Source organism: Thamnophis elegans, chromosome 1 (genome assembly GCF_009769535.1).
Source record: "Thamnophis elegans isolate rThaEle1 chromosome 1, rThaEle1.pri, whole genome shotgun sequence".
NCBI classification, from domain to species: domain Eukaryota; kingdom Metazoa; phylum Chordata; class Lepidosauria; order Squamata; family Colubridae; genus Thamnophis; species Thamnophis elegans.
In genome coordinates, this window is record NC_045541.1 from 1,215,111 (window position 1) to 1,242,330 (window position 27,220).

The 27,220-nt window shown below is 41.9% G+C and overlaps 1 protein-coding gene across 1 annotated transcript in view; it reads right to left on the reverse strand.

Annotated features, from left to right (window-relative positions):
- Positions 1 to 27,220, reverse strand: part of SPAG16 (sperm associated antigen 16) — a 112,588-nt gene that overhangs the window by 16,509 nt on the left and 68,859 nt on the right. Inside the window, exon 14 of the mRNA XM_032237189.1 lies at positions 21,420 to 21,485. Coding sequence (XP_032093080.1) covers positions 21,420 to 21,485 — 66 coding nt within the window. The remainder of the gene's footprint in view (positions 1 to 21,419; positions 21,486 to 27,220) is intronic.

Below are 27,220 nucleotides of genomic sequence, written 5' to 3' on the forward strand. Positions count from 1 at the left end.
CCTTAGAGAGTCTATTCTCCATCTCTTCTACTTTTTAATCCGTTTGCTCTGCCTTTTCTTCCACTTTCTGGATCCATTGTTCATTTTTAGTAATTATTTGCTGGAAATTATCTATTTTGTCTTCCATTCCTTTTCCCCCCCTCATCTGTTGCATCCTATCTGCCATATCCTCATAATTCTTAGCCATCTCTCCTTGTAGTGATTCCTGTAATGATTGCATCGTCTTTTTCATTTCTGACTGAAAGGCGTTTAGCTCTTCATTCTGCAACATGGTGTCAGTGTGAGCATTGGCTCACAGGGCTCAATATCACTGAGGATCCTGTTGAGCAAGGTGCAGATGAGGTTGTTTTCCTCCCTGTTTTATTTGCATTATTTGTCATTTTAATAATTTGGAGTTAAAATTTAGGGTAGACAAATGTTTTGGATAATTGTTTATTTTACAAAATCAGCCCATCAATAGCCCTAACAGTCAACAGTACTATGAATCAAACACTGTGGTACACCACAATGTCTAATTATAAAATGTATCTAATATGGTCCATCAATTTCTTTCTTATTTCCAGTTCTTACTTCCAAACCCCAAGTTGCTTTCTATTTATAAGTGCTATATTTCACAAAGTCAACCCAAAATATCCATAATCTCCAGGCTGGAATACTGTAATGTGCTCTACATGGGGCTGCCCTTGAAGAGCATCCGGAGACTTCAGCTAGTCCAGAATGCCGCCGCGTGAGTGATCGTGGGCGCACCACGGTTCGCCCACATAACACCGATCCTCCGTGAGCTGCACTGGCTACCTGTCGATCTCCGGGTGCACTTCAAGGTCCTACTCACCACCTATAAAGCGCTCCATGGTAGTGGATCTGGCTATTTGAGAGACCGCCTTCTGCCAATTACCTCCCTGCGTCCCATCAGATCGCATAGAGTTGGCCTCCTCCGTATTCCATCCGCCAGTCAGTGCCGACTGGCGACTACTCGGAGGAGAGCCTTCTCAGTAGTTGCCCCGACACTATGGAACAATCTCCCCGTGGAGATTCGTACCCTCACCACCGTCCAGGCCTTCCGCACAGCCCTCAAGAACTGGCTAGCCCGTCAGGCCTGGGGATAAGTTTATTTTTGCCCCTCCCGAATGCTGAGTGAATGTTGAGTTTTACTGTTTAATTTACTTTTGTGCACATTTCTTTTTGTATTGTCCTACACTCCCTTTCCTTTTTGATTGTAAGTTGCCCTGAGTCCCCTCAGGGAAAAGGGCGGCCTATAAATGTCTAATAAATAAATAAATAAATAAATAATCCAGGTTCTTTTCTCCAAAATTACCTCCTCCTCCTCCTCCTCCTCCTCCTCTTCTTTTTAACAGTTTCTATGCTAGCCACAAAGTCATTAATTATAATCCACAGGGACACACCAAGTTGTAATCCAAGGCCCACCAAGACCATAGAATTGTATCTACCATATTATAAAACCCCAAGAAGAGAAGTTAAAGGCTGAAGTATAAAAATCTTCCTTGCCTTGTAAGCAACCTCTGTTACTTCCCAGTTCAGTTGCTCTATTGCTCAATTGCTGAAGTCTGTATCCAGTCCAGGAGTCACAGTGTTTATAATTTACACTGTTTCCGCTCTTTGTCCCTGTAATTCTTTTCTATCAACAATTCCCAGGTGCAGGCAGCTTATCTGGGTCTTGCAGCAATCTTGTAACAATGTTCAAAGTAAAAAAAAGAGAGAGTCACTTTCTTTTTTCTACTCTCTTCACTTTCCCTTTAACATTTCCCTGACCAGTGGATGTCACTGTTGCTCTATTCCTCTCCTGAAGCTTCTTTGCGCCATGTTTCCTTTTTAAAATTTCCAGAGTCCAAGTTTTAATAATCCCAAATAAAGTTTAAATTTAATAATGTCCAGTTAATAAAGTGATGTCAAGTTGGCCATGCCCACTCAGTCACAAGAACCCCCACCAAGCCATGCCCACCAAGCCACATCCACAGAACCGGTAGTAAAAAAAATAAATGGAATCCCACCACTGGCAAGACTCTTCTGTATCCTGATTCTTGTTTTGCAGGGCATCTGCTGCCTAAGTCAAATCAAATCATCTTATTACAGAGGTAAAGCCAGATGCAGAAAACTATATAATAGAACTCATATGTACATGCATACATAATCAGGAAAAAAAAATGAACAAAATAGGATCTAAAAATAAATAAGAATATACAGTAAAACCTCTGAAAGTCCACCCCAAGTGGTCAACATATGGAAGAACAGTACTGGTATGAACACGGGCCTCATTTTACTGCACAGCTTTTATTAGAGAATGTCACACAGAAACACATAGTGAAAACATAGGAAAATCATTCATACAATATTGCATCATAGAAAAACAATACATTTATGTATATATTGTTTTCTCATGGTTTGATCATTCTTTCTGAAAAAAAGTCAATTTTAGTCTGCTTCTGGTTTTTTTTTAATGAGGATAAGCAGAGAAAATACTCTCAACGCTGGCCATACCATTCAGCATACCTGGGCATTTTTCTACAGCAAATGACTTTAACTGCATTATTAAACGACTGACATATCTCCATTCGGAATATCTGCAATTTCTGGGTTCTTCTATGGTAATCAACCTAAGAATCAGTATCAGAATACAGCTGGAAGGGACCTTGAGGATCTCCTAGTCCAGCTCCCTGCTCAAGCAGGAGATCCTATAACATTTCAGACAAGTGACTGTCCAGTCTCTTCTTAAAACCTCCAGTGATGAAGCTCCTACAACGTCTGAAGGCAACTTCTGTTCCATTGGTTAATTGTCCTCACTGTTAGGAAACTTTGCTGAAGTGTTTACAGAAATATGGTAAACTGATAATGCGACAGTAGAAGAGGAACTCATCAAATTTGCACATGACACCAAGCTGGGGGGAATTGATAGACTCAAGATTTTGACAGACTTCAGCATTGGGCCCCTAGCAAAAAACTGCAATTTAGTGGTGAGGAAAGTAAGGGCCTGCACTTTGGCAGGAAAAACCGAACACAGAGGTACCTGATTCAACAGTAGTAACTGAAAGGGGGTTTATATGTCCTAGTGGGCCACCATTTAAGTATGAACCAGTTTGTGCTGCAGCTGCCAAAAAGGCCAATGCTCTTGTAGTTCCATCAATGAAGGGGTAGCATTAAGATGATGATAAGTGATTACAACTCCTTAGATTTAAGGATAGGGTCACCGTAAGTGATGTATCTCCTTGCAGAGTTCCTTTGAAAATGTATCAATTATTAATTCTATTAAATTAATTTTAATTTAATTTGCTCCCATTGCTTGGATTTTAATGTGTTTAGTTGTATATTCTTCCAAAATAACTCCTAGGGGTTCAGGTTTCCTTGCTGTTCTTCTCTCCATCCTTTTCTATGTAACCATTATCTCAAGATATAATTAAGATTTAAAGATTAATAACATTAACTCTCTTTAATTTAGTGGTATTCGTGATACTGTGGTGTTTGGCTCCCTCATGTAGTCATATAGCATCACTACAATATAGGCTACAAATAAAGTTCAGGTTCTGTGCCCCTTCGTGTGATCAAGTGTCTCATTACAGTCAAACAACTTCGCCAATCGGATGCAAGTAAAATCGGAACTTCCCCCTGTTCACAACAGACTCAAAGCATCATTTAAATAGTCAAAAGAGAAGAGGAGGTTCACTTATTCTCCAAAGCACCAGAGGGTAGAACAAGAAGCAATGGGTGAAAACGCATTAAAAAGAGATCCAGCCTGGAACTAAAAAGAAATTTCCTGACAGTGAGAACAATTAATCAGTGGAATTGCTTCCTGGAGCAGTGAGTGATCCATTGCAGAGGTGGGTTCCTCCCGGTCCTGTCCGGTACGCCAGAAGAGGTAGTGAAAATCTGGCATACCAGACCGGACTGATAGTAATGGTGGCTTGGCCATGCCCCTGAACCTCTGTCAGAAGCTTTTTTTAAAGCCCCTTTTCCCTGCAGGCTCAGGCAAGGGAAAGAGGTTTTAAAAACTAAAGGAGAGGGGGGGAGGGGGAGGAAGGAAGGGAGAAAGAAAAGAAAAAGAAAAAGAAAGAATCTCACTTTTTAATCAGGATTCAGCAAAATAGAAAAAAATGCTGTTGCTTTAAATCGGAAGTGAACATGCCTGGCTGTGGAATTCTGGGAGTTGAAGTCCACAAGTCTTAATGCTGCAAACTTTAAGTTGAAACCTGCTTTAAATTGAAAAGCTGCTCAAAAGGAAGTTTGCAAAGTGATATTCAGCAGTTTGTTTCTGGGTCAACTCAACAACAAATTGGATAAAAGGTAGGATTCTTATATAGTTCTATATTTTTGAAGTTTTGGGGTTTGTGCGGTATGGGCTTTGTGTTTCTAAAAGGGTTTGGATCATTCCCTGCCTGTGAATGGAGCCAAACTTTCTATAGGCTCATTATCTAACTGGCAGGCATGTGGAGTGAGCCTTTCTGGGAGTAATATTTTATTGGTGGGGGTGGATGGTTGCTTCCCACAGAGGAAAGGAAGGGAGAAAGAAAGAAAAACAGCACAGCAATTTAGGACTAGAAGGCTACTCAGAGGTCATCTACTCCAACCCCCTGCTGCAGCAGGAAACCTTACATTATCTGGATTACTTTGGTGCCTCTAACAGAGAGGAAAATTGCCAGAAAGGAGGAGGAGTTTACTAGGACAAGGTTGCCATGCAGAGGAAGGCAGAGATAGTCCTTGACTTATGACTACAATTGAGCCCAATTTTTTTCTAAGCAAGAGCGTTGTTAAGTGAGCTTCACCGCATTTTACCCAATCCATGACATCTCCTGGTGAGTGCCATCAAGTTGGCCATGCCCAGAGTCACATGACCACTAAGCCACATCCACAAAATAGGCCATGCCCACAGAATAGGACGTAAAAAAAATGAAAACCCACCCTGATCCATTGTTAAAGGTTTTCAATATACTGGCCAACCAGTGTATTGTATGGTATCTGTGTGGCATAAGGTCTCCTGCCCTGAGCGGGAAATTAGACTTGAAGATCTTCAGTGAGGTCCCTTCCAGCCCTATGATTCCATGTTCTGCGTTCTACGATAACACCACATTTCAACCAAGAGCAAGGAATTCAAAGCCTGCTGTGATCAAGCAGAAATTTGGATAAGGAACCTTTTAAAAGCCACCGTGCTCTTTCATGTGTCTCCACATTGAACAGGAACCTGTAAGTCACAGTTGATATCTGAGGGAGGCTTTACTATATTTTGTTATGAGAAGGACATGGTCATCTCCCATTTCTCCTCATTTTGATTTAATGGCTGTTTTCCTGCAGGAACTGTTCCATCTAAAAAGAAACAGTGGCTTCCCCCCCCTTTTAAAAAGTCTATCCTGAACTAGGTGCTTTATATACTGGGCATAATAGATGCTGAGAAGTAGCCATCCTGATTGATATGCAGTACCATAATAAGGGTGCAATAAGGAAGGCTGTTTATAAATTGCCTGGCTTCCTTTTTGGGAGCTTCCTCCCTCCCACATAAATTTAGCTGCAGAGCAATTACTGCTCCCTTGCACTACTAGTGAGTCTTATTAGCTTCAGACAAGATAAATGAGGGCTTTGAACGTCCCTTCATCAGGGCAGGAAAAATGAATGGACCGTCTGAGAAAGTCCAGTGGAGAAGAACTTTGGCAGCAGGAAGAAAGAATATTCAGAACCTGATGGAGCTGGATTGCTTCCATTTAAGCCACTTGCTCTAAATGAAAAATATGAGTTTTCATTTCACTTGTGCAAACCAATCAGCTAGTCTATCTTGCTTTCTTTCTCTTTCTATCTTTGTCTCTCTCTCTTTTCTCTCCCCCTTCCTTCCTTTCTTTCTCTCGCTTACTTTCTCTTTCCTTCTCTCGCCCCCCCCCCACTCTCTCTCACACACCTAACCCTTTACAACCCTCCCCAAAACCCCAAAACCTTATTTTCTAAAGCGTTTTGCACCCGGGGAAAGTCAGAACAAGGCACATCAGCCGCCCACCACCTCCTCTGACTTTGAAGTCTTCCTCTCTGGCTGCCAAAACCCCCTGGGGCTCTTCGCCTGCGGCCGCCCCTTCAACCTCCCTCCCGTGGAGGATATGCGGTGGTCCTCCTGGAGGGGCAGCCGAGGGGCACTTCCCCCCACCTCCTGAATAGCTTGTGGGATGAGGGAAGTGAGAGGGGAGAGTGGGTGGAGCTGCTCTTTTTTCCCGCTGACCAGGAGGAGGCAGCCTGAGGTGCCACCTGGGGACCCTCAGAGGCATCACTTCTGGGCCCGAAAGAAGGCAAGGAAGGAGCCATTTTGGTGAATGGGGGTGTGTTTGGGGATTGTTGTGTGTGTTGGGCCTGGTCTCTGGGTGTTATGTGAAATTTGTTGTATGTGTAACTGCGTATATACGTACAATGATAATAAAGTAAAGTAAAGGTCGTATCGGCTGTATTCACCATTGAGTTAAAGTTGTTCTCACTGGAAAATTGATATTTGTCACAGCAATTAGGACTTTTAATTAGGTGGAAGCACCTTATTACTCACCAGGGCACTAATAGCTAATTTCACTGCAGAATCATAAACAGATTTCTTTATTACCCCTTTTGCTGTGAAAGAGAATTGAGCATGGAACGCCATGTGCTAATAGCTGACAGGCAGATCTGGCCCATGCACTAAGCAGCAGACCAGGCAGCATCAGTTCTATAAAGCATGCAGTGGCTTTCCTAGAGGAGGTGAGCACCAACGCTTGAGGCCCCAAATATTCCATTCACTGTTTAATAGTTTGGCCGCAAAGCCAGGTTCCAGGTAGGAGGACAAAGCCCCTCGGCCAGGGCAAAATAAGCCCCTCGTGAGCAAGTGCCAAGAGGCTGCCTATACAAGAAAGCTCAGTATCTCAAGTCTGCAGACAACTCAGGGATTGTCTTCCATTGCTGAAAGCAATTTGAGCATCTGGCTTTGTACACCCCTGGTTTTGTCTCCTACTTCCTTTAAATGTGCTTCTCACCAAGTCTCTGGCTTGTCCCCTCGTTCTTTTCAAGCTATTGTGGGATATTGGATCAGTATCTAAATGATTTAGCTGATCTGGAAAAAGATCTCATGAGCATCTGGGTGGGAGGCCACCAGGGAAACCAAGAACAATAGGCGAGGCTGCAAAGTTTAAAACGTATCCGAGAGAAAAGCAGTGGCCAAACATTCTGTTTTGTAAGGTGTCTGGGTATTCATCATGAAGTTGAGTTTGACTTGAAGGATATTTTCCTATTAAATTACTCTGTTTTATTTAAAATCACTTTATGTTTCCTTCAGCCCCCACTTTCCAGTTTTGGACAATTTTCTGTTGTGTGCCAACAGAAGAAGATATTTTCAGTGTTTGAGAAGCAAAAATACATGCTGGGCTTGCAAATATTTTCCATTATTTTAATCTAGCCAGCTCAAGATTTCTGCATACCCTGTAGGATTCTTGGTGTAAAAAAGCTGACAAAGTGTTTCATATAACAATTTCATCCGGTCTACCCTTTTCAAAAAAGGGTCAACATATTCTTTTTATCATCAAAGGAATACCATGCCATTAACAAAGGTTAGGCAGTCAAACCAGAGGAAGGATAAATTCCTATAGTTTTTAAAAGAATTTTCTGAAGTGACTGCTATCTTTATACAGAATTAGTGAGCTAACTCTGCCCACTGCCAGCAGTTCAATTCTCACTGGCTCAGATTGACTCAGCTTTCCATTCTTCCAAGATTGGTAAAATCAGGACCCAGATTGTTGGTGGCAAATATGCTGACCTTTAAAGAGTCTTCACTTTCTTAAGTTAGGAGAGGAGTCCTTACATAAAGCAACATCTCTGCACAATGGTCAACCAGGAGACACAACATTTGCTCTACCGAGGGGACCCTTCAAACTATGTCCGAACACAACAGAGAACAAGGGCAAGCTGAATGCTGGAGGAAGATGTCAAACACCCTACCCCCCCCAGCCGGAGACCTGCTCCATGTACCCTGTTGGAGAGGATGAGGCGAACCTGGAGGACCCAAAAAAGCCCCGCTGGTCAATTGGCATTGGGACAAAGACGGCTGGGATGGAAAGACCAGAGGAGTCACTCTTACCCATGGTAACCGAAAACCAGGGTGGGAATTGGAGCTAGAAGCCCCCTCTGACCAGGAGAAACTAAATGAAGCCTCGCTGAGAGAGGGTCGTCTGAAGAGACATGTAACCCAATTGGTGATGGAGATTTTGGAAAATCTCAACATCCAGGGGGAGCCAGAACAGCAACCAAGAGGCATTGGAAGGGCAGCAGCCGCGGATGACGCCAGGGGGGGCTAACCCCCCTCTGGGCCCTGCTGATCAAACAGATGGACAACAGCAACAGCTAGAAACCCAGGAAACCCTCCCCCCCAGTTGGCACATGGATTGGGGGCCGCATCATCCAGTAATGGAAGATAAATTCATAGCTGCTATGACAATTATGGACTTGTTCCAATAAATCATGATACTAGTTCACACATGAGGGCAGACGGGACTCAATATTTACTTCAGGATAACTGTCATGTAAGGTAGAAGAGTAGCCTTAGTAAGATGGGTTGCATAGAAGTCTAATAATAAATAAATATTAAAATAGGAGATATTAATCTAGGTCACAATCAGATCATTATTTTATTGCCTTGAAATTCACAACCATTTTTAATGTCTCACTTTTCACTTAGAACTTCTAACAATTTGTCTGTGCTTTACTTATAGAGAAGAAGTTTTGATGATAAAATTGCAAACAAAGTTTTGGATCAATGTAGAAAGATTCCAAATAATTTCTCATTTTAAGTAACGTGAACAGAATAATTGAAATTTCGAACTTGAATTAAAATTCTGCTGTGGTGAAAAGTTCAGGGAAGGCACTTGATAAATAAGTTTGAGATATTTGGACAAAACTAACAGAGAAAAATTGCCTTGTGAGAGACCCACCTACTCTTGTTAAAACAGCAACATTCTGTTTGTGTTGCCTTTAAGAAAGAACACTTGGGACAGTACACAGTATATTCAGTATGTAGAAGAATCAGCAGAAATTTGAGAAATTGTAAGAGATTTCATCCCAAAAGTGTTTTTTTTTTCTCAAGAGACAACTGGACTTTCTGGTTTTTCTTTGAAGATGTTTTGCTTCTCATCCAAGAAGCTTCTTCAGCTCTGACTGGATGGTGGGGAATGGTGGAAGGGTTTATATTCCTTGCAGACAGCTGCTCATCTGCATTTTTTAGAGAGTCATTGAGGCTACTTGGAGGATTATCTGTGTCCTCATGGTCTCCTGAGTAGTGCAAATGGGTGTGGAGACTTCTTGGAACTGCTGAAAGGGTTCCTACTACAACACAGTCCTTTCAGCAGGTAACCAACATCAAATTGGACTATTGAAGAGACAAACAAAATTGGTACAAGACAGGTCTGGCATTATTTGTCTTTTGATGAATGACTTGAAATGTATTTTTTCTGGTTTGGGAAAGGGGATCAAGAAAGAGGAGAGGTTTCTGACGTTAAAAAATATTTTTAACAGAAAAATATTTCCATGGTTTAAGAAAACTATAAATTCAAAATCATTATCTGTTAATGGAAGACTAAAAAGTATTTTCCTATCCAGTCATGTCTGGCTCTAGGGTGCGGTGCTCATCGCAAGGAGCCAGTGTTGTCTGAAGACATTTTCCATGGTCATATGGCCAGCATGGCTATGCACCAAAGGTGTACAGAATGTTGTTACCGTCCCACTGAAGTGGAATTAATCTACTTGCATTTGGATGCTGTTGAACTGCTGGGGAGGCAAGAGCTGTGGCAGGAATGGGAGCTCACCCTGTTGTACAGATGTTGGGTCTCCAATCTGGGCTGTCAGCTTTCCAGCTGACAAGCTCAATGCCTTTAACTGCTGAACTATCGCATCCCCTAATGGAAGACTACCAAGAACTTAAAGCGAAAAAAATCTTTGGTTCTATTATATAGGCATAAACTATCTGCAGCTGATTTTTATTTGCATATGGATTATCCTGTTTGGTTTAGGATAAAGGACATATTTGAATCTGCTGCTGGCTTTATTTTTCGCTTTAGAAGAAATGTGGCACAGATATTGGTTCAATAAATTAAAAAACAGAATGGGGCCCTGATGGCTGCCTAGCTATTAACATTTGAGCCTCTCGTGTTCAGCTGCAGCTAGTTCTCCCTTTCCTTTCTCTGAGGCCTCCTCTTTTTCAACATTCTCCTCGTGTTCTGATTGAATCAAACAATTTGAGAAGGTTTCTGATCTTGGGCTAATTTAAAATATATTCAACTCTACTGCTGATTGGTGCTAAGGTACTGGATGCTGTTTTCCTCCCACTTAACTTTATAAAACAAGCAAGAGGAGCCTTTTTTTCTACAAAACGTGCAGCTGTAATCTAGAGAGTTACTTATAAATGGAGGACAGTTTGCTTCCGCTTCTCACTACAATGATTAAAATAAAAGAGGGATCACTGGAAAAACCTCTCACTTGGCCACACGTACCTCAATAGGCTTATGCTTCAACCTTTTTTGGCATACACAAGACAAAAGCTGATGAAAGAAGTGTATTTAAATTCACATATCATAAATGCAAATAAATGCTGCTTGTTCTTGGGTGGGAGGAGCTTAAGGGGCAGAAAGCTACAATCTGTTAAGGAATGCATGTAGGACTTGGACTAAATACTCCTGCCCACAGCAATCTAACAAAGTTCGGAATTAAATATTTGTTTATTTATCAATCAAACGTATATAGGCATGGTGGTACAGTGGTTAGAATGCAGTATTGCAGAGTGACTCTGCCCACTCCTGGAGTTTGATCCTGACCAGCTCAATGCTGACCCAATGCTGATTCCATCCTTCCAGGGTCATTCAAATGGGGGCCCAGGTTGTTGGGGGCCTTATGGAAACGATGCCGACTCTGAAGGCGGCTTAGAGGAGGCCGTAAAGCACTGTGAAGTAGCATATAGGTCTAAGTGCTGTTGCTACTGCTGTTTTAGTGTATGACTGGGCAGCTCACAATATAAAAAAAATATAAAAACAGTAAAAAAAAATACATTACAAAGATCTTTTCAATCTGCTATTCCAGTCATCACGCAAAGCCCTTTGAAGAGCATGTTCCTTCCTCCGGCGAAGTCTTCCCTTAGGAAATAAGCAAGATTATACACGTCCTTGTATCTTATTGCTCATTTTGTCCTATTTCTTCAAAACAACCAAAGGACTGAGATTCTCCTTAAAAAGTGACTTAAATACTTCCTGAAGGTCAAGCTCCCCTCTTGAATATAGGAACAATCTAATCTGCATAGAAGTGCTATCTTTCCCCTTCATTTTAAACATGACTATTAAGATTTTGAAGAATTAATGTTTTGAGGACTAACATGTGGTATGTTGCCCAAAATTGGTAAAACTGGGGCCTCTTCAAATTGATACGGACAGAAACATCCCTGGAAGAAGAGCTGTAAGAGTTCAAGCTGTTAAGGTGGGAACCCCAGAGAAGAGTCTCTGGCTGTTGAGTTACTACCTTGAATTGTACTATGGGAAAGTGGTCTGACTGCATCCCTAAATCCCAAACAGGCACAGAAAATTAGCCGGAGGAAAGGAAAATCTACAGGCAACCCTTTCATTACTGGCAGTGAACAAATGTGGGAAGGTCAATGGAGCGTCTTTATGCCAGGCAGAAATCTGCAAATCAAATTTGCAGCAACTCACTGAGAAAAGCCTGTGGGAAAGTAGACTTATTGCCCAAGGATTTACACAGCCTGTATAATAAAGTGAAAATGACTGAATTACATAAGTTTTGTGCAAATGTGAATCGAAAGTTGACTGTTGAATGTAAATTCAATGTACATAAAATATTCATGCAAATACAGTACACAATTTACTTAACAAATTGTTCAGCATTGAGCCAGAAATAAGACGAGAATGGGTGCTATCCTTTTGGATGATGATGTGTTAACTTGTGATAACATTAAATGTTGGGAGTGTACTTATGTATTCAGATACATGCCACATGTTGGCTGAAGAGCTGAATGACTTGTAATGATGTTAGATACTCAATATTGAAAAGAGGAGTACGAATCTGAAACTTAATGCGTCAAAGACAGAAGCGGTGTTTAACACGAAAAATCGAAGAGAAAATCGCAAGATAAACATACATTGAGAAGAACTAGAGCAAGCAAATTAAATTGTTCACCCTGGCGAAATGTTTACTAAAGATGGAGAGATAGAAAAATGCTAGTAGAAAGGTTGTAGGTGGTATGTGGTGTTTTGTGAGACATTAATGTTTATCAAAAGAATAGGTGTGGATAACATACTTCTACTCAGTTATTTGGAAGTGAGAGTTGGATATGTCAGGAGTGATATAAAATGTTGAAGTGGAAATGAGATACTGAATAAATGTGGGTAGTAAAATAAGAAGGGCCAAGCTTGAAAGGATGCTCAGTGAATAAAAACAGGATATAAACTCCAAACTGTTTGAAGAAAGTACTTTGAGATGACTTAGTCACGGAGAGAGAATGAACGGAGATCGAACCATAAGAACAATACATTAAGTTGGAATGAGTCAAGTAATAGAGGAATATTGACACAGGTGTAACTGGAGTTGATGAAATTCTGAGAGAGGGAGGTGGAAGCGTAAAGAACAAAAGTCAGTGGATGAAGTGGGGTATGGATACAGTGTAAGGGGAGATGGGAAAGTAATAGAAAGGTTTACCAAATGGTGTTGATGCACACTAATATGTTTGTTTTTCGTGTGCCTTTAGTTTCTTTGAGTTATTGCTTTTTACTCCTTTTCTGTATTTGCAAACAACTGCTACTTTGAAAGGAATGACTATGTACATATATGGAGGGAATTACAGTCCCACATCGCCATTTCACATTTTTAAAATATGTGCAATTTCCATTTGTCACATTTTCTAGATTGGGTGATAATAGTAGATACCCACAATTGTGCTGTTTTTATTTGCTCTTCCACTTATTTTATGTACTTACTTATTTAATTAATGAATTATTATCCCCAGCTTTATTATTTTTACAAATAACTCAAGTCAGTGAACACATCTGATACACCCAGCTGGATTCTGAGTGTGAACACACTGTGCGCCCAGGCCATGGGAGTAGGAGCAACGGTGGTCCTTCAGAAGAACCTGAAGGTGGCTGGAGGAGGATCTCCCTGATAGCCCGGTGGGAGACTCTACTTGTGGGGCTGAGCCATAGACACCAACTGGGGCTGCGGATGCTTGAACAGCCTCATTGCCCGGCTGCAGCGTCCCTTGCTTAAGCCGTTCTCTGCAGTTGGGCCAATGGCGGAATTCCCCAGGCTGAAGGTTTGTGGGGAAGTTCAACTTGCCTTCCCTAGGAGTTAACATTCCCATCCATTTGCTATAAGACCACCATTTTTTATTTTTTTAGTTAATAACCTAGAACAGTGATGGCGAACCTATGGCACGTGTGCCACAGGTGGCACGTGGACCCATTTGTCAGGGCACACAAGGCGCTGCCCTGTCAGCTAGCCAGCGCGCATGCACGCGCTGGCCAGCTGAGTTCACCCTTTTTTTAAAGCCATTTTTCGTCTTTCCCAGGCTTCAGAGGCTTTATAAGAGCCTGGGAAGGGCAAAAAGAGCCTCCCCCGCTCCCCCCCCCCCGGAGGCTTCATGAGCTTCCCTGAAGCCTCCGGAGTGAAAACAAACGGCCCTACAGGCAAACCGGAAGTTCAGGAACGGACTTCCGGTTTGCTCAGAGGGACGTTTTGACTGCTCCGAAGGCTTCAGGGAAGCCTTCTGAAGGTCCCTGAAGCCTCCGTAGGGCTTCCGGGGGAGCAGAGGGGGGGCTGTTTTTGCCCTCCCCAGGCTCCTATAAAGCCTCTGGAGTCTGGGGAGGGTGAAAAAAAACATGCAAAAATGGGGGTCGCGCCTGTAGTGCGTGCATGCACACTGGGGGGTCACACATTGCATTATGGGTGTGGCATGCCTGCACATGACCCCCCCTGCACTCCCCCCACTTATGGCACGTGAGCCAAAAAAGGTTCGCCATCACTGACCTAGATGTACAAGAACACATAAGAGTTTCTCAGGAGCCACATCCATCATTTAACTTTAGCATCAATTAGATGGGGGGGGTCATGTGACATATCGGGACTTCCCCCCAATTCGCTAAGCCGGGTGTGGGTGTGGCCAGCATGTGACACATCTGGCTCGCCAGCTGGGAGTTTTATAGTCCTGAATTAGATGATAGAGTATTTAATTAAAACGGATTATCTTTTGCTTAAAAAATAAACAAAGGGAAATAGAATAACTTCTTTACCCTGAGGATACAATAATTCATTCTCACATACCAGTATGCTCAATCAAGGGGGGCCCTGGGAATCTTATTTATTGCATAGAGCAAACCATTTTGGAAAATAAGAAATTATGATTTTTCTCCCACCTTGGCCGTGAAAGCTAGAAGAGTGGCTTTGTCATTCTCTCTGAGCCCATCCTACCTAACAGGGTTGTTGTGAAAAAATAAGAGGAGGAAGGTGTGCTGGATATGTTTACTGTTTCGAGTTACTTGTAAATATAATAGGTAATGATTTTAGGTAATGATTCCCCTCGCACATATGTGCTAGTCGTTCCTGACTCTAGAGGGCGGTGCTCATCTCCATTACAAAGCTGAAAAGCCAGGACTGTCCGAAGACGTATCCATGATCATGTGGTCGGCATGACTAAAATCCGAAGGCGCACGGAATCCCTTCCCACCAAAGGTGGCCCCTATTTTTCTACTTACATGCTTTCAAACTGCTAGGTTGGCAGAAGCCGGGACAAGTAACGGGAGCTCACTCTGTTACACCCTGTTGCCCTAGAAAGAGTGCGGAGAAGAGCAACTAAGATGATAAGGGATCTAAAGCAGAGTTCCCCAATCTTTTTGGCTTTGCAGACTGGTGGCGGGGGGGGGGGGGGAGGGAATGGTTCTGCATGAGTGGCAGGCAAGTGCCCATGTGCACAGCTTCGTGTGAGTGGCGCACACATGCTTGCCCACTCCTCATGTGAGTGGGGATGTCCCTGCGCACACATGTGCTCGCCCACCACTTCTCCGGTGATGCCCCTGGTCTAGAGGCTACATGATAACTGTTTTCCAGCACCTGAGCAGCCGTCACAGAGATGAGAGGGTTGATTTATTCTCCAAAGGACCTGAAGGCAGGGCAAGAAGTCGTACTGTCGGTGGGAGGTCATTAAATAGTGGTCCTACTTGGAACTAAGGAGAAATTTCTTGACCGCGTGACTAATTAACCAATGGAGTAGCCTGCTTCCTAGAATTGCGGATGTTCCATTTCTACGGGTTTTCAACAAAATATTGGACAACCATTTGTCTAGGATGGCACAGGGACTCTTCCCTCGGGCAGGGAATTGGACTGGAAGACCTCCAACACTCCTTCTACCCCTCTGATTCTTTCATAGTTACAAGACTTGGTTACATCACTGTATTTTGGTATGGGTTAAAACTAAAGCATCTACCTGTCACTTTTCTGTGGCAGGAGCTTCATATGTAAAGGTTCAAGAATTGGATTAAAATTTAACTCTTAGAAGAGAAATTTAAAGGACTATGACTGCTTTATGTCTCTACCCATCTGCAGCCTAACAGAGATCCCTGACCCTTTGCTAATGTCTGGCTGATGACAGGGCAAACCGAAAAAACAAAGATTTTATATAAACATTTCTGCAAGTCTGAAGTTCAGACATTCCTGCATTCTGAATCCTGCACTTTACAGAATTAAAAAATGAGTTTAATTTATCCCAGAGCGCTTTTTTTTTATTTGCTGTGTTTGGTAAGATATAATTGCCAGTACAGGATTAAAGTCTCCGGCTCATTGTGACATTTATTGTAAATTATGGATGCCACTCAGCTGCTCAACTTCTTTTTTGATAAGTGACCATAGCAACATTTTTATTAGGGGAGAATTTGGGTCGACTGTTGGAATAGGTAACCTGGAATTTACAGTGATATTTGATTAGATATTGTTAGATATTCTATTAATTATCTTTTACTTATTAGTATTTCTTTAGGTTTATTATTACTTTGTAATTGTTACAAAGGTTAATGATATTTCTTCCTCCTGGTTTAAAATCTTACTCATCTTCCAATCCAGCTTCCTTTTATATATATAAATAAGTATTACAAATACTGGGTTTCTGTCTGGATGGTCTCTTGTGACGAGCCGAAGGACAGAGAATGGAAGTAGTGATCTTCCTCCCATATTTGGGCATACCGGGGGTTGTGACTTTAAATAGATACCTTTCACCCTGGCTTGGCTGATAAGGAGTCGAGCTCTGTAGCTCAGTGGTTAACACATCTGCCTAAGAGGCAATACAGCACAGGCTCGATTCCCAGTAAGGGTATGGCTAGCTGATGAGAGCTAAATAGGTTGAAATAGATCTATACTAGTCTTCCTTTATTTATTTATCAGTACAAATATAACAAATAAGTATTCATATATATTCTGGTTTTAGAGGTATGTATTTTTAATTGGGAAGAACTACAAAACCTTACCGTGTTTTTTGGTCTTAGCCTCTGCAACTACATACTCTATACTAATTTTGAAATATAGTCTAGTACTTCTTTCATTCACAAACAGATTTCACCAGCTGGAATCATGATTATGGTGACGCTGTGGAATCAAAACACTGTCTCTTTTTAAGTAAGTTTCATATTCATGGTGCATGTAAAAAATGGAGGCAGGCAACTTTACACTCTTGGTAAAAAAAACTTGTCCAAAGATTGGATTGCACAATTATCTAAAATTTGCAGTGCAAATTCCCTTGTTTCTCCTCTGCTTTGTCACTCCCTGTCAAAGGTCCTAAAGCAGTTCAGCTGCAATGAACAGAACAATAATAGGATTCTTAGACTGATTCCTCCAACTTCTTAGATATTTTAAAATTTATTAAATCTATATATGGATTAATATATTTCCTTTCCTACTGAAAATCACTAGAACTGACACTCATTATATAGAGATTTGATAATGCAATTGGGGGCCCGGTTTCTGGGACTAAAAACAGGAAATCTGAGATCCACAAGCAGCCCACATAGTTATTCTGTATTGTGTTGTATTGTACTGTATTGTGCATTGCTCATCCTTGACAACAATCTTCTTGTCATATTAAGGCAATTTAATTCACCCTAAAGAGTGGCAAGTAGCCTGATTTTCCAAAAACCGTCTACCTCTAAGGCCTTGTCTCTGTAAAGGGCCTGTAGAAGAGCTACCTTTCTTAAATGAAAGACTTACCAGATAATTTCGGCCCAACTCCACTGGTTTTTTAACATGCAATTATAATTAAATTGTGATATCCTTATAATTTTCTGCATGAGAATACTTTCTCTGCAAAAGATTAAGATGGCCCCCAGCTTCTCTTCCGGTTTACAGAAGTTGAATTAAATTTAAGGTGGACCAGAACTCCGAAATAAGACTTGTATAACTAACTGCAATTTTGGAACTGGACATTGGACTAGATGCACATTATAGGACTGCCTGTGATAGATGCTAAATTGTCCAGTGCATCCTGAATGTCTTCCAGGCTCTGCAACTTTGTTGAACATTCTACAAAACCCGGCACTGTGTGCTAAAACCACTTAACCTGAAGCTTCATCCAGAGCAGATGCCTTCTCTGAAACCCTTTCCCCTGCGCTGTGGAAGGAGTGCTGTTCCCAAGCAGTTTGGATGGGGCAGACAGTGTGTTGACAGTGTTAGCCTAAAATGTGATGAATGTCAAGCACCAACAAATGACACAACGCTTGCCAAAGTGCTTTCTGGACCGAATGATTCTGACATACTCGGTGGGCGATCCTAAAAGCAGCCAGCTGAAAGGACTTCAGCCAGCTTTGCAAAATCTCCTTCCACATTACTGGCTTGAAGCAGCCCATAGGCACCAAAGTTACTTTGTTGAGATGAATCGGGTGGATTCGTCACAGGTTGAAGAAATCAGGTCATCTCTGAATCTCTATTTATCTGATCATTTTGCACGAATCAAATAGGTGGATTGCAGACCGCCTGGAAATCCTAGACCAAACAAATTTGGATATCCCCAAAATATCCTGGAAGAAGGCAACGCAAACCATTTCTGCGTCAAGGAATTCAAAGGTGACTAGGAGCAGACAAATTAAAATGATTCTTTATATTGCTTTTTCCTATTGACACAATAGGAATTGACATAAAAATACTCTTACTTTCCAATACTAAGCTATGGATATTCCTGTATGAGAATATATTAAGCACTCCAGTTTTCAGAATGAAAAAGCAGTTTGAATAATTTGATAGTTACATGTACAGTATGAACACCTACAGTTCAGCTGCCTGAGTTCTACAGATCCACAATTAATTTCTGGAGGTGTAATTATAGCTTCTAAAATTGTAGCCCTTGTTCTGTTTAATCAGCCTTCTACTGACAGTTTTTAACTTTTCTAATTGAGTTACTAAGGATGTCAATCAGTAATTCCATCATAGTGTTTTATGCCAGATGTAACATTCTTTATCAAAATAAAGGTTAGTCTATACAATTATCAATATACAAATGTTTGTTTGCATTGTGTTTAATTGTGTTTAATTAAAGGACACTGCAGGAGAATACAGGGCTAGACTGTTAGAATAGATCTGGAAGGGACCTTGGAGGTCTTCTAGTCCAGCCCCCTGCTCAAGCAGGAAAACTTGTACCATTTCAGATAAGTGACTGTCTAGTCTCTTCTTTAAAGCCTCCAGTAATAGAACACCCACAATTTCTGAAGGCAACTTCTGTCCCACTGGTTAATTGTCCTCACTGTTAGGAAGTTTCTCCCCCTTCCGGGGAGAACTAGTCTCTTTGACTAGTTTCCATCTATTTTTCTTGTCCTGCCCCCTGGTGCTTTGTAGAATAATTTGAGCCCCTCTGCTGCCCCTCAAATACTGGAATATTGCTATCATGTCACCCCTAATCCTTCTTTTCTTTAGACTAGCCAAACCCAAATCCTGCAGCCATTCTTCCAATGTTTTAGTCTCCAGGCCTTTGATCATCTTAGTTGCTCTTCTCTGAACTTTTTCCAAAGTTCTCAACATCCTTTTTTGTAGTGTGGTGTCCAAAAACAGTTTCAGTAACTCACATATCCTGATGTCAGCATAAAACATCCTTTCTAGAAAGGGAAGGCAGATAATGCAGCAATGGAGAGAAGACATGCTGTCAGCATAACCCTCTTGTTAAAATACATAGGAATGATTTGTTTTCTTATTCCATCTTTGAAGGGGTTTTTAATATATATTTAAGGAGTTGTGGAGGAAGATACCATCTGAAATTCGACAGAGTTTAACAAAAAATATTGCCCTGATAATCATCCAGGAATCTAAATGCAATTTCCATAAAAGTAGTAGGGGTAAGACAATTCAGCAACCATTGTAATTTGTTAAAATTGAACATATGATAAACAGAAGTCCTCTAAAGCGAATGCTGGCTGGGGAATTCTGGGAGTTGTAGTCCGGACATCTTCAAGTTGCCAAGGTTGAGAAACACTGCTCTAAAGGACTCTAAAGTATTTTAATATATATATATATATATATATATATATATATATATATATATATATATATATATATATATATATATATATATATATATATATATATATATATATAATATTCTATAAATCTTGGTGTGTGTGTGTGTGGAGTGCTGGTTTTGTTTCAGTAAGTGGAATGATTGGTCGGGTGGTTGTATCATGATTGGTAGATTGGTGCTGATTGGTGCTGGCTGGGTGTCCGTTGTTTCGTTTGCCCTATGTATGTTGCAGGGCAGATTTTGCATGGTATTTCATAGACTCCTTGGTTTTCTAGCTGGATTTTGTCTTTGGGGTTTCTTAAGATGTTGGCTATTTTTTGGTCAGTGTTGAAGGCTGTCTTGATATTGTGTTTGTGGAGAATTTTACTGATTTTATCTATGGTGCCTTTGATGTAAGGGAGGAGGGTGATGCTGTTGTTCTGTTCTGTGTCTCGGTTTTTTGGGGGAGTCTCCCTTTGGATTAGGTTGGTAATTGTGTTTCTTTGGAATCCATTGGAAATTAATATGTTTGTGAGAGTGTGTAATTCAGTTTTCAGGTGGTTTTTGTCGACTAGGCATTTGGTTCTGGAGATGAGGGTCTTGGCTACGGAGTTGATCTGTGCAGAATGGTGATGGGATTGTGTGTTTAAGTAGCGGTTGGTGTGTGTTTTTGTCTGGTAGATGGTGTGTCCTAGGGAGCCACTGGGTTTTTTTGTAGATTAGGACATCCAGAAAGGGAAGGGAAGTTGGTTGTTAGCTTCTATTTCCATAGTAAATTGTATTTTGGGTGATTCCATGATTCCAGCTGGTGTAGGCTGTTGAGATGTGTGAGGAAGTTGTCCAGTTTTTCTTCCCATGTGGCCAAATTACAAAAGTGTCATATCATATACATGGAACATTTTGAAACCAACACCTTAGATAAATCTGAATACAACCCAAACTCTGGCTTAGATATATAGATGACACTTAGTACACTGAGCTAGTACCTTAGCCACACAGGATGTTACGAAACAGCTGACTAATCTGCATACATCAACTCCATCAACTAATCAAGATGTAACAACACAGCCAACCAACCCGCTTACAGCAACAAAGCCAGCACTCCACACAGTCACGCCAATATTTATAGAAAGACAGCAGCTCTGATCACGCTTTGCTTGCACAAGCACGAAGCTGAAGGCACCAGCCTAAAGATGGCGAGTGGAACCTCATCGAAATGTAGCCAAGATACTCTCAATCTTACATAGGAAAAGACCCAGATATGTCAAGACCTGCATACCTGTACCCGTGAAAATCTCTGAAAACAAATATATATATATATATATATATATATATATATATATAGATAGATAGATAGATAGATAGATAGATAGATAGATAGATAGATAGATAGATAGATAGATGATAGATAGATAGATAGATAGATATAGATAGATAAGATAGATAGTATAAATATTTTTTCCCTTTCAATTGGGAGAATAGTGTCTTCTGGAATTATTGTTGAAAAATAATGATTTCAGGAAACTAAAAACTCAAGTAGATTATATATCCAGCTGCAAAATTAATTGATATACAGATGTTATATGTATGTATGTATGTATGTATGACTGAATGTTTGCATGTATATAAAGTAAACGTAAAGGTTTTCTATGTTCAGTCATGTCCGACTCTAGGGGGCCGTGCTCATCTTTGTTTCTTAGCTGAGAGAATGATCCCAAAACAGAATGGACCCAAGACTTCTCCATGATCATGTGGCCAGCATGACCAGACACTGAGGTGTACCGTCCCATATATATATATATATATATATATATATATGTATGTATGTATGTATGTATGTATGTATGTATGTATGTATGTATGTATATGTATATCCTATTTAAACTATAACTATTTACTATGTTTAGCTTACCTTCAGGTTGAACGTAGCATGGTTACAGGAATGCAAGTGACCATAGAATGTTTGAGCACAAAGTCCCTGGTGGGGGGAGAAAGATAATAAAAATCAGAAGATAAAAATCAAAATTGAACAAGCTGCAAAACATCATATGAAGCCTGCTGTAAGGACCTAACTTGCCCCCCCCTTCAGAAAAGCGTAAACTCTTGAAAACCTGGTATTTCAAAAGGAATCTTTTATTGAAAAGGAGTGAAAGCAAATCAACATTCAAAGCAGGCTCTGAGACCCTCAGGCTATACAATCCATGATAAAGGGGCTTAGGAACCCCTCCCAATGTGGATTCCCACCAATCTGCAGGTGAGAAGATGTTTTTGTACCGGCCTCTCTGAGAAACAGATAAGCAGGGATTCTCAAGGACCATCTTCTGGAGTTTTAAACCATGTGGCTACGCCCCCCTCTTTGCATCCTCCAAGAGGTGAGGATTTTCACAGAGGAGCCAGGCAACGGTAATAAATTGGGAAAAAGGTTATATAAACATGCAAGGCAAGACATAGAAAGGGGAAAGAACAAAGTGCATCAAATCCATCTCCCCTGCCCCTCTTTGTCCACCAAAGAATGGCAGATATGCGGATCTGACACCAGCATTTGAATACAGTAGTTCTGTCTGGGAAACCAAGTCACTGGAAAAGAGAATAATTAAGTACTATCCTTAACAAAAAAACACCTGAATGAAATGTGATCTTTAAAAAAAAAATGAAATGGTACATCTTTTAATATAGTAGTTCCCGTATTTACAGAGATACACTCAAGCCGGAGGCCGGGCACGCAGAGGGTCATGGCGGCAGTGATGGCAGCTGAGTGGCAGCAGTGCTTTGGTAGGTGCTGAGGGAAGGAAGAAATGAAGGAGGCTGCAGGCTCATTTGCCCTTGGCTACACGACCTCCTTTCATTCTCTGCTGCCCGAACGAGTGAATGAGGCAGATGGAGAATGAAAGGAGATCGCGTAGCTGATGCAAATGAGCCTGCAGCCTCCTTCCTTCACAGTTCACACATTCTGGCAATGTGGGAGGGGGCTTTCTTGCACGCCTTCGGAGAAAGAACGAAGGCATGCGAAGAAACCCTCACACACTTCCTCTCAGAGATGGGGAGATTGGTGAGCCAGCCAATCATTGAGTAGTGGGCAGGGAAAGCATGATGTGGATGGGTGGGATGAGCGAGCAAGCGGCGACTGGATGGGCGGGATGAGCGAGCAAGGGGGGCAGGCAGGAGGGAGCATTCCAGTACTGTCCCACCGAATGAACGGGTTCTAAAAGGTATGGTAAATTTGATGAACCCCTTCTGGCGTACCAGTGCAAACTGGGAGCAACCCACCCCTGCTTTATACCTTCAGTTTTACGTTTACTCACAAGCCAGGAATACCATTTATTCCAAATTTGATAATACTCGGTTCTTCCCTCTCCTTCATTTCCATAGACAGTCTATCCATTTCTGCACATTCATAGATTTTCCTTCTTATAATCAGGGTATCTGTTTGTTTCCAGTTCTGTGTTAGTATAATTCTACTCACAGCTAATATGTGTAATATTATGTATTGTAATCTTTTCTCTATAGATGGCATTTAGATCCTAAAAAGCTGGCTTCTATGTATCCGAATTTACAACCCAAATGTTGGAGATGTGGTTTTCTCGATGCTACCTATTTCCATATATGGTGGACTTGCCAAAAGGTTAAGGCATTCTGGATAAAAATATAGTGGATTATGCAAAATATCTTTAAAAGAAGGATAAAGTTTACTCCTCAGTTATTTTTGTTAGGTATAAGTACTGACTTTACAGCGGTAGAGACTAACTTCATCCTGCACTTAATAACGGCAGCAAGACTGTTGGTGGCGCAATACTGGAAAAAGGAAGACCTGCCTACAACTCAAGAATGGACATTGAAAGTTACAAATTTAGAGTTGACAGCTGCTATCTTACCATTTTCTTATTTGTTTCAATTTACATTCCTAGTCTGTCTTCTGTGGTTAGGTATATTAGGTAAATAACTTGCCACATTAATTAATTTTGGTAGATAAGTAAGTAATTTGCATGACATAAGGGATCTGAATGACTGGTTGAATTAGTTACCTTTCTCTGGGTTCCTTTGGCTGGAATCTTATTAGGTTGGTTTTGGAAATGTCTATGGGACACCAGGCCCACATCCTGGTTAAACATATTATGCAAACATAATCTTACAATAATACTCTTCTCCTAGTTGCTTTGTGTTTCTTTTGGCACACAGTTTCACACTAACTTAAAAATTGTTGTGAAAATGTCTTATGCATCCATCTCTTATGCAGACATAATGGCTTATGTCACACTTATACATGAGAAGGAAACTGTTCTATATGCAGTATTATAGTTTCCAAATAGTTTGTTCCTATAACATGTCACATTGATCTCACTTTCCTGATTGACCAATTTTCTGCACAGAACTCAGTTATAACTTGTAAGCCTTGAAAGAGTCCTTCAGGACCGAAAGCCCAACAGCACTGAAACATCAAGGCACTTTGGAAAAAAAAACATATTGAGATTTTTTTTCCTCCTAGTTTTTAAGTTAAAGGCTCTCATCTTCCACAAAGTTTTTTTTTGGGGGGGGGGCTATCATTGACATTCAGCTCCCAGCTCTAACAACAACAGAAAGATTGATTTATAAACCCTATTATTATTGTGTTCTCTCCCTCTGGTGCTTCCAGAGACTTTGTGCAGAAGAAAACTAAAGAGTAAATATGAACAGGAAAAAGCATTTTGGCTAGTATGGAGAAAATTGATTACAAATTCCTTTTTCAACTAGGAAGAACATTTCTGCACAATTCAAATAGCCTCAGGGGTTTCTCTAGACAGCTCCATCTGGAAGTCTGAATAGATGGGAAGATAAAGGCAGTATACCAGATATCATAATATAATATAAAGGCTGAAGATAGGTTTCCATTTCAACAGCTTTGGCCAAATAGAAGGCTCCTCCCCGCTTTTCTTTAAAACTGTTCTGTATTAAATACATTACCTTCTATGCTTATGTTCTCAAAAGTGGGGAACTGTTAATTCGGCATACCATGCAATGGGATGGAGAACTTAGAGCAGGAATACTTTAGAAAATGAGATAGTTAGGTGGATCTATAAAGTCAGATACATTGTATAAGGTTAGGATCCATCAGCAGGGATTTCTGTGCTTAGTTTCATAAATTATGTAGAGAAAATTCTACATTTGAACAGCTAATAATTTATTTAGTAATAGCGATAGCACTTAGACATATACCACTTCACAGTGTTTTACTCCCCTCTAAGCATAATGATTTATTATTGTCATTTACATTTCTTTGCAAATGCGGAAGCATGGATACATATTTTTGTTTCAACAGTGGAAATTATTTACAATTGCTCCAGTTTTATTTTCGGTTCTATATTGAGGATTAAGGGCTAATAAAGAAGAAGATTCAGTTAGAATCCAGTTATTCAGAGCTTCAGAGATACTTCAACTCTGAGCCTTGAATAGTTAACATATTTTGAGAAAGAATAAGTTTCTTTTGGGTACGGCTTGCTAAATTTTACATAGGCTAGTGTTTTGTACTACACTACATAATAATATCATATAAACATAATTAAGCAGACAGGCAATACTAAGAAAGCTATTAAGTATATTCTATTTTTGGCCCCCTACATTGGGGCCCTTATCCATCTTCAGGAAAGAGACTTTTAAATATACAGCCCGCTAACCTTCATTGGCAGGGTAAGACTGCATGGTTGCCGCCCATGAATTTTGGATCTTTATATCTAATCCTGCTTGTATACGGCCACCTTATATATCACGCACTTTTGACTTGGTGGCCAAGGACGTCTCCCCAGGACATAAGAAGGGAGAGGAGCGGATCACCGCTCCCTCCACCCTTTCCACATTACTATACATTATAATTGCGCAATTTTAAAACAGTATGATGAGTGTATGGGAGTTGGCTGGAATTGAATGAATGGCCCACTTTTATTATTTTGTTACTATTGTATTTTTATATGTTTTTAAATATTACGTGGGAATTGCTAGGGTGGATAAATGAGAATGTTTGACTCGGAGGGCCTGCTGGGGAAGGCGGGGGTCAGTGGGGTGGTCGGGGGGACTACTGCTACGGGAGTGGGTCGGAGCATTACGGTCATTACAGGGAGGGGCAGACATGGCGGGGACTTTAGGGCTAGCCATTACCGGGGAAGGAGGGTTCGCTACATCACAGAGATCCCTCCTTCCGGCCCTATGAGCCCCACTCCAAGACCAGATGGCGCGAGTAATCAGGACCCTGGTCTCAGGCTGTTGTCGCTAAATGCCAGGTCTGTTGTACACAAAGCTCCTCTCGTCCGGGACTTAATTGTTGACGAGAGGGCAGACCTGGCATGTATTACTGAAACCTGGCTGGGCACAGAAGGAGGAGTCCCCCTTGTAGAGATGTGCCCAGAGGGATTCCAGGTGCTTCATCAGCCGAGAGCCCAGGGAAGGGGTGGCGGTGTGGCTATTGTTATCCGGGAGTCTCTGTTACCTCGTAGGGTCCCTGCTCCGGAGCTTGTCGGGTGTGAGTCCCTGCTGATAAAGTTGGACCTCAAGGGTCAAGTGGGTTTGCTGCTAACGTACCTGCCTCCCAACTGCGTTGCAGCATCCCTCCCCTCGCTCCTCGAGTCAGTAGCCGAGCTGGCAGTTGAGTTCCCCAGGCTTATAGTTCTGGGGGACTTTAATTTGCCATCGCTCGGTGAACGCTCTGATGGGGCGCAGGAGTTCATGGCTTCCATGACAGCCATGGGCTTGACCCAGGTAATCCAGGGCCCAACCCATGCAGCGGGTCACATGCTCGACCTCGTATTCCTCTCGGAGCAGTGGATGTGTGATCTTGGTCTGAGGGGTAATGAGATCATACCCCTGTCGTGGTCAGACCACTGCCTACTGAGGCTTGACTTCCGGAGGCCAAACCCCCACCGTAGGGAGGAGGAACCGACCAGGTGGTTCCGCCCCAGGCGACTTATGGACCCGTTGAGGTTCCAGACGGAGCTTGGGGTTATTCCTGATACTCTCGCCCACAGTTCGGCGGAGACTCTGGTTGCCGCCTGGCATTCGGCGGCGTCGGAGTCTCTTGATCGGATTGCGCCACTACGGCCCCTCCGGGTCAGTGGATCCCGGAGACCTCCTTGGTTCACCGAGGAGCTCCGGGAGAAGAAACGCCGGAGGAGATGCCTAGAGCACCTGTGGAGGTCCGATAAGTCCGAGGCGAACCGAGCACTTCTGACTACCTGCACCAAGGACTACGTCCGGGCATTAAGAGCTGCCAAAAGATCACACATCTCTGCCTTGGTAGCGTCCGCCGAGTCACGCCCAGCCGCCCTGTTTAGGATAACCCGCTCCCTCCTTAATAGGAGGGATGCGGGAGACCCCTTGCAGGGTAGGGCTGAGGACTATGCTCAGTTCTTGGCGGACAAAGTAGCTTGGTTTCGGTCGGACTTGGACTCCACCACCGTAGATCCAGCCGAGACACAGGAGGATTACTTGGCAAATCATCTCTGGGTTGAGTTCCAGGATGTTGCCTCTGGGGATGTGGACAAGGCCATTCGAGCTGTAAGTGCCTCCACCTGCATTCTGGACCCGTGTCCCTCCTGGCTGGTTGCCAACAGCAAGGAGGTGACACATGGCTGGATCCAGGCGGTCGTGACCACCTCCCTTCGGGAGGGGCACTTCCCCACCGTACTCAAAACGGCGGTGGTGAGACCCCTCCTGAAGAAACCATCCTTGGATCCAGCCATTTTAAACAAC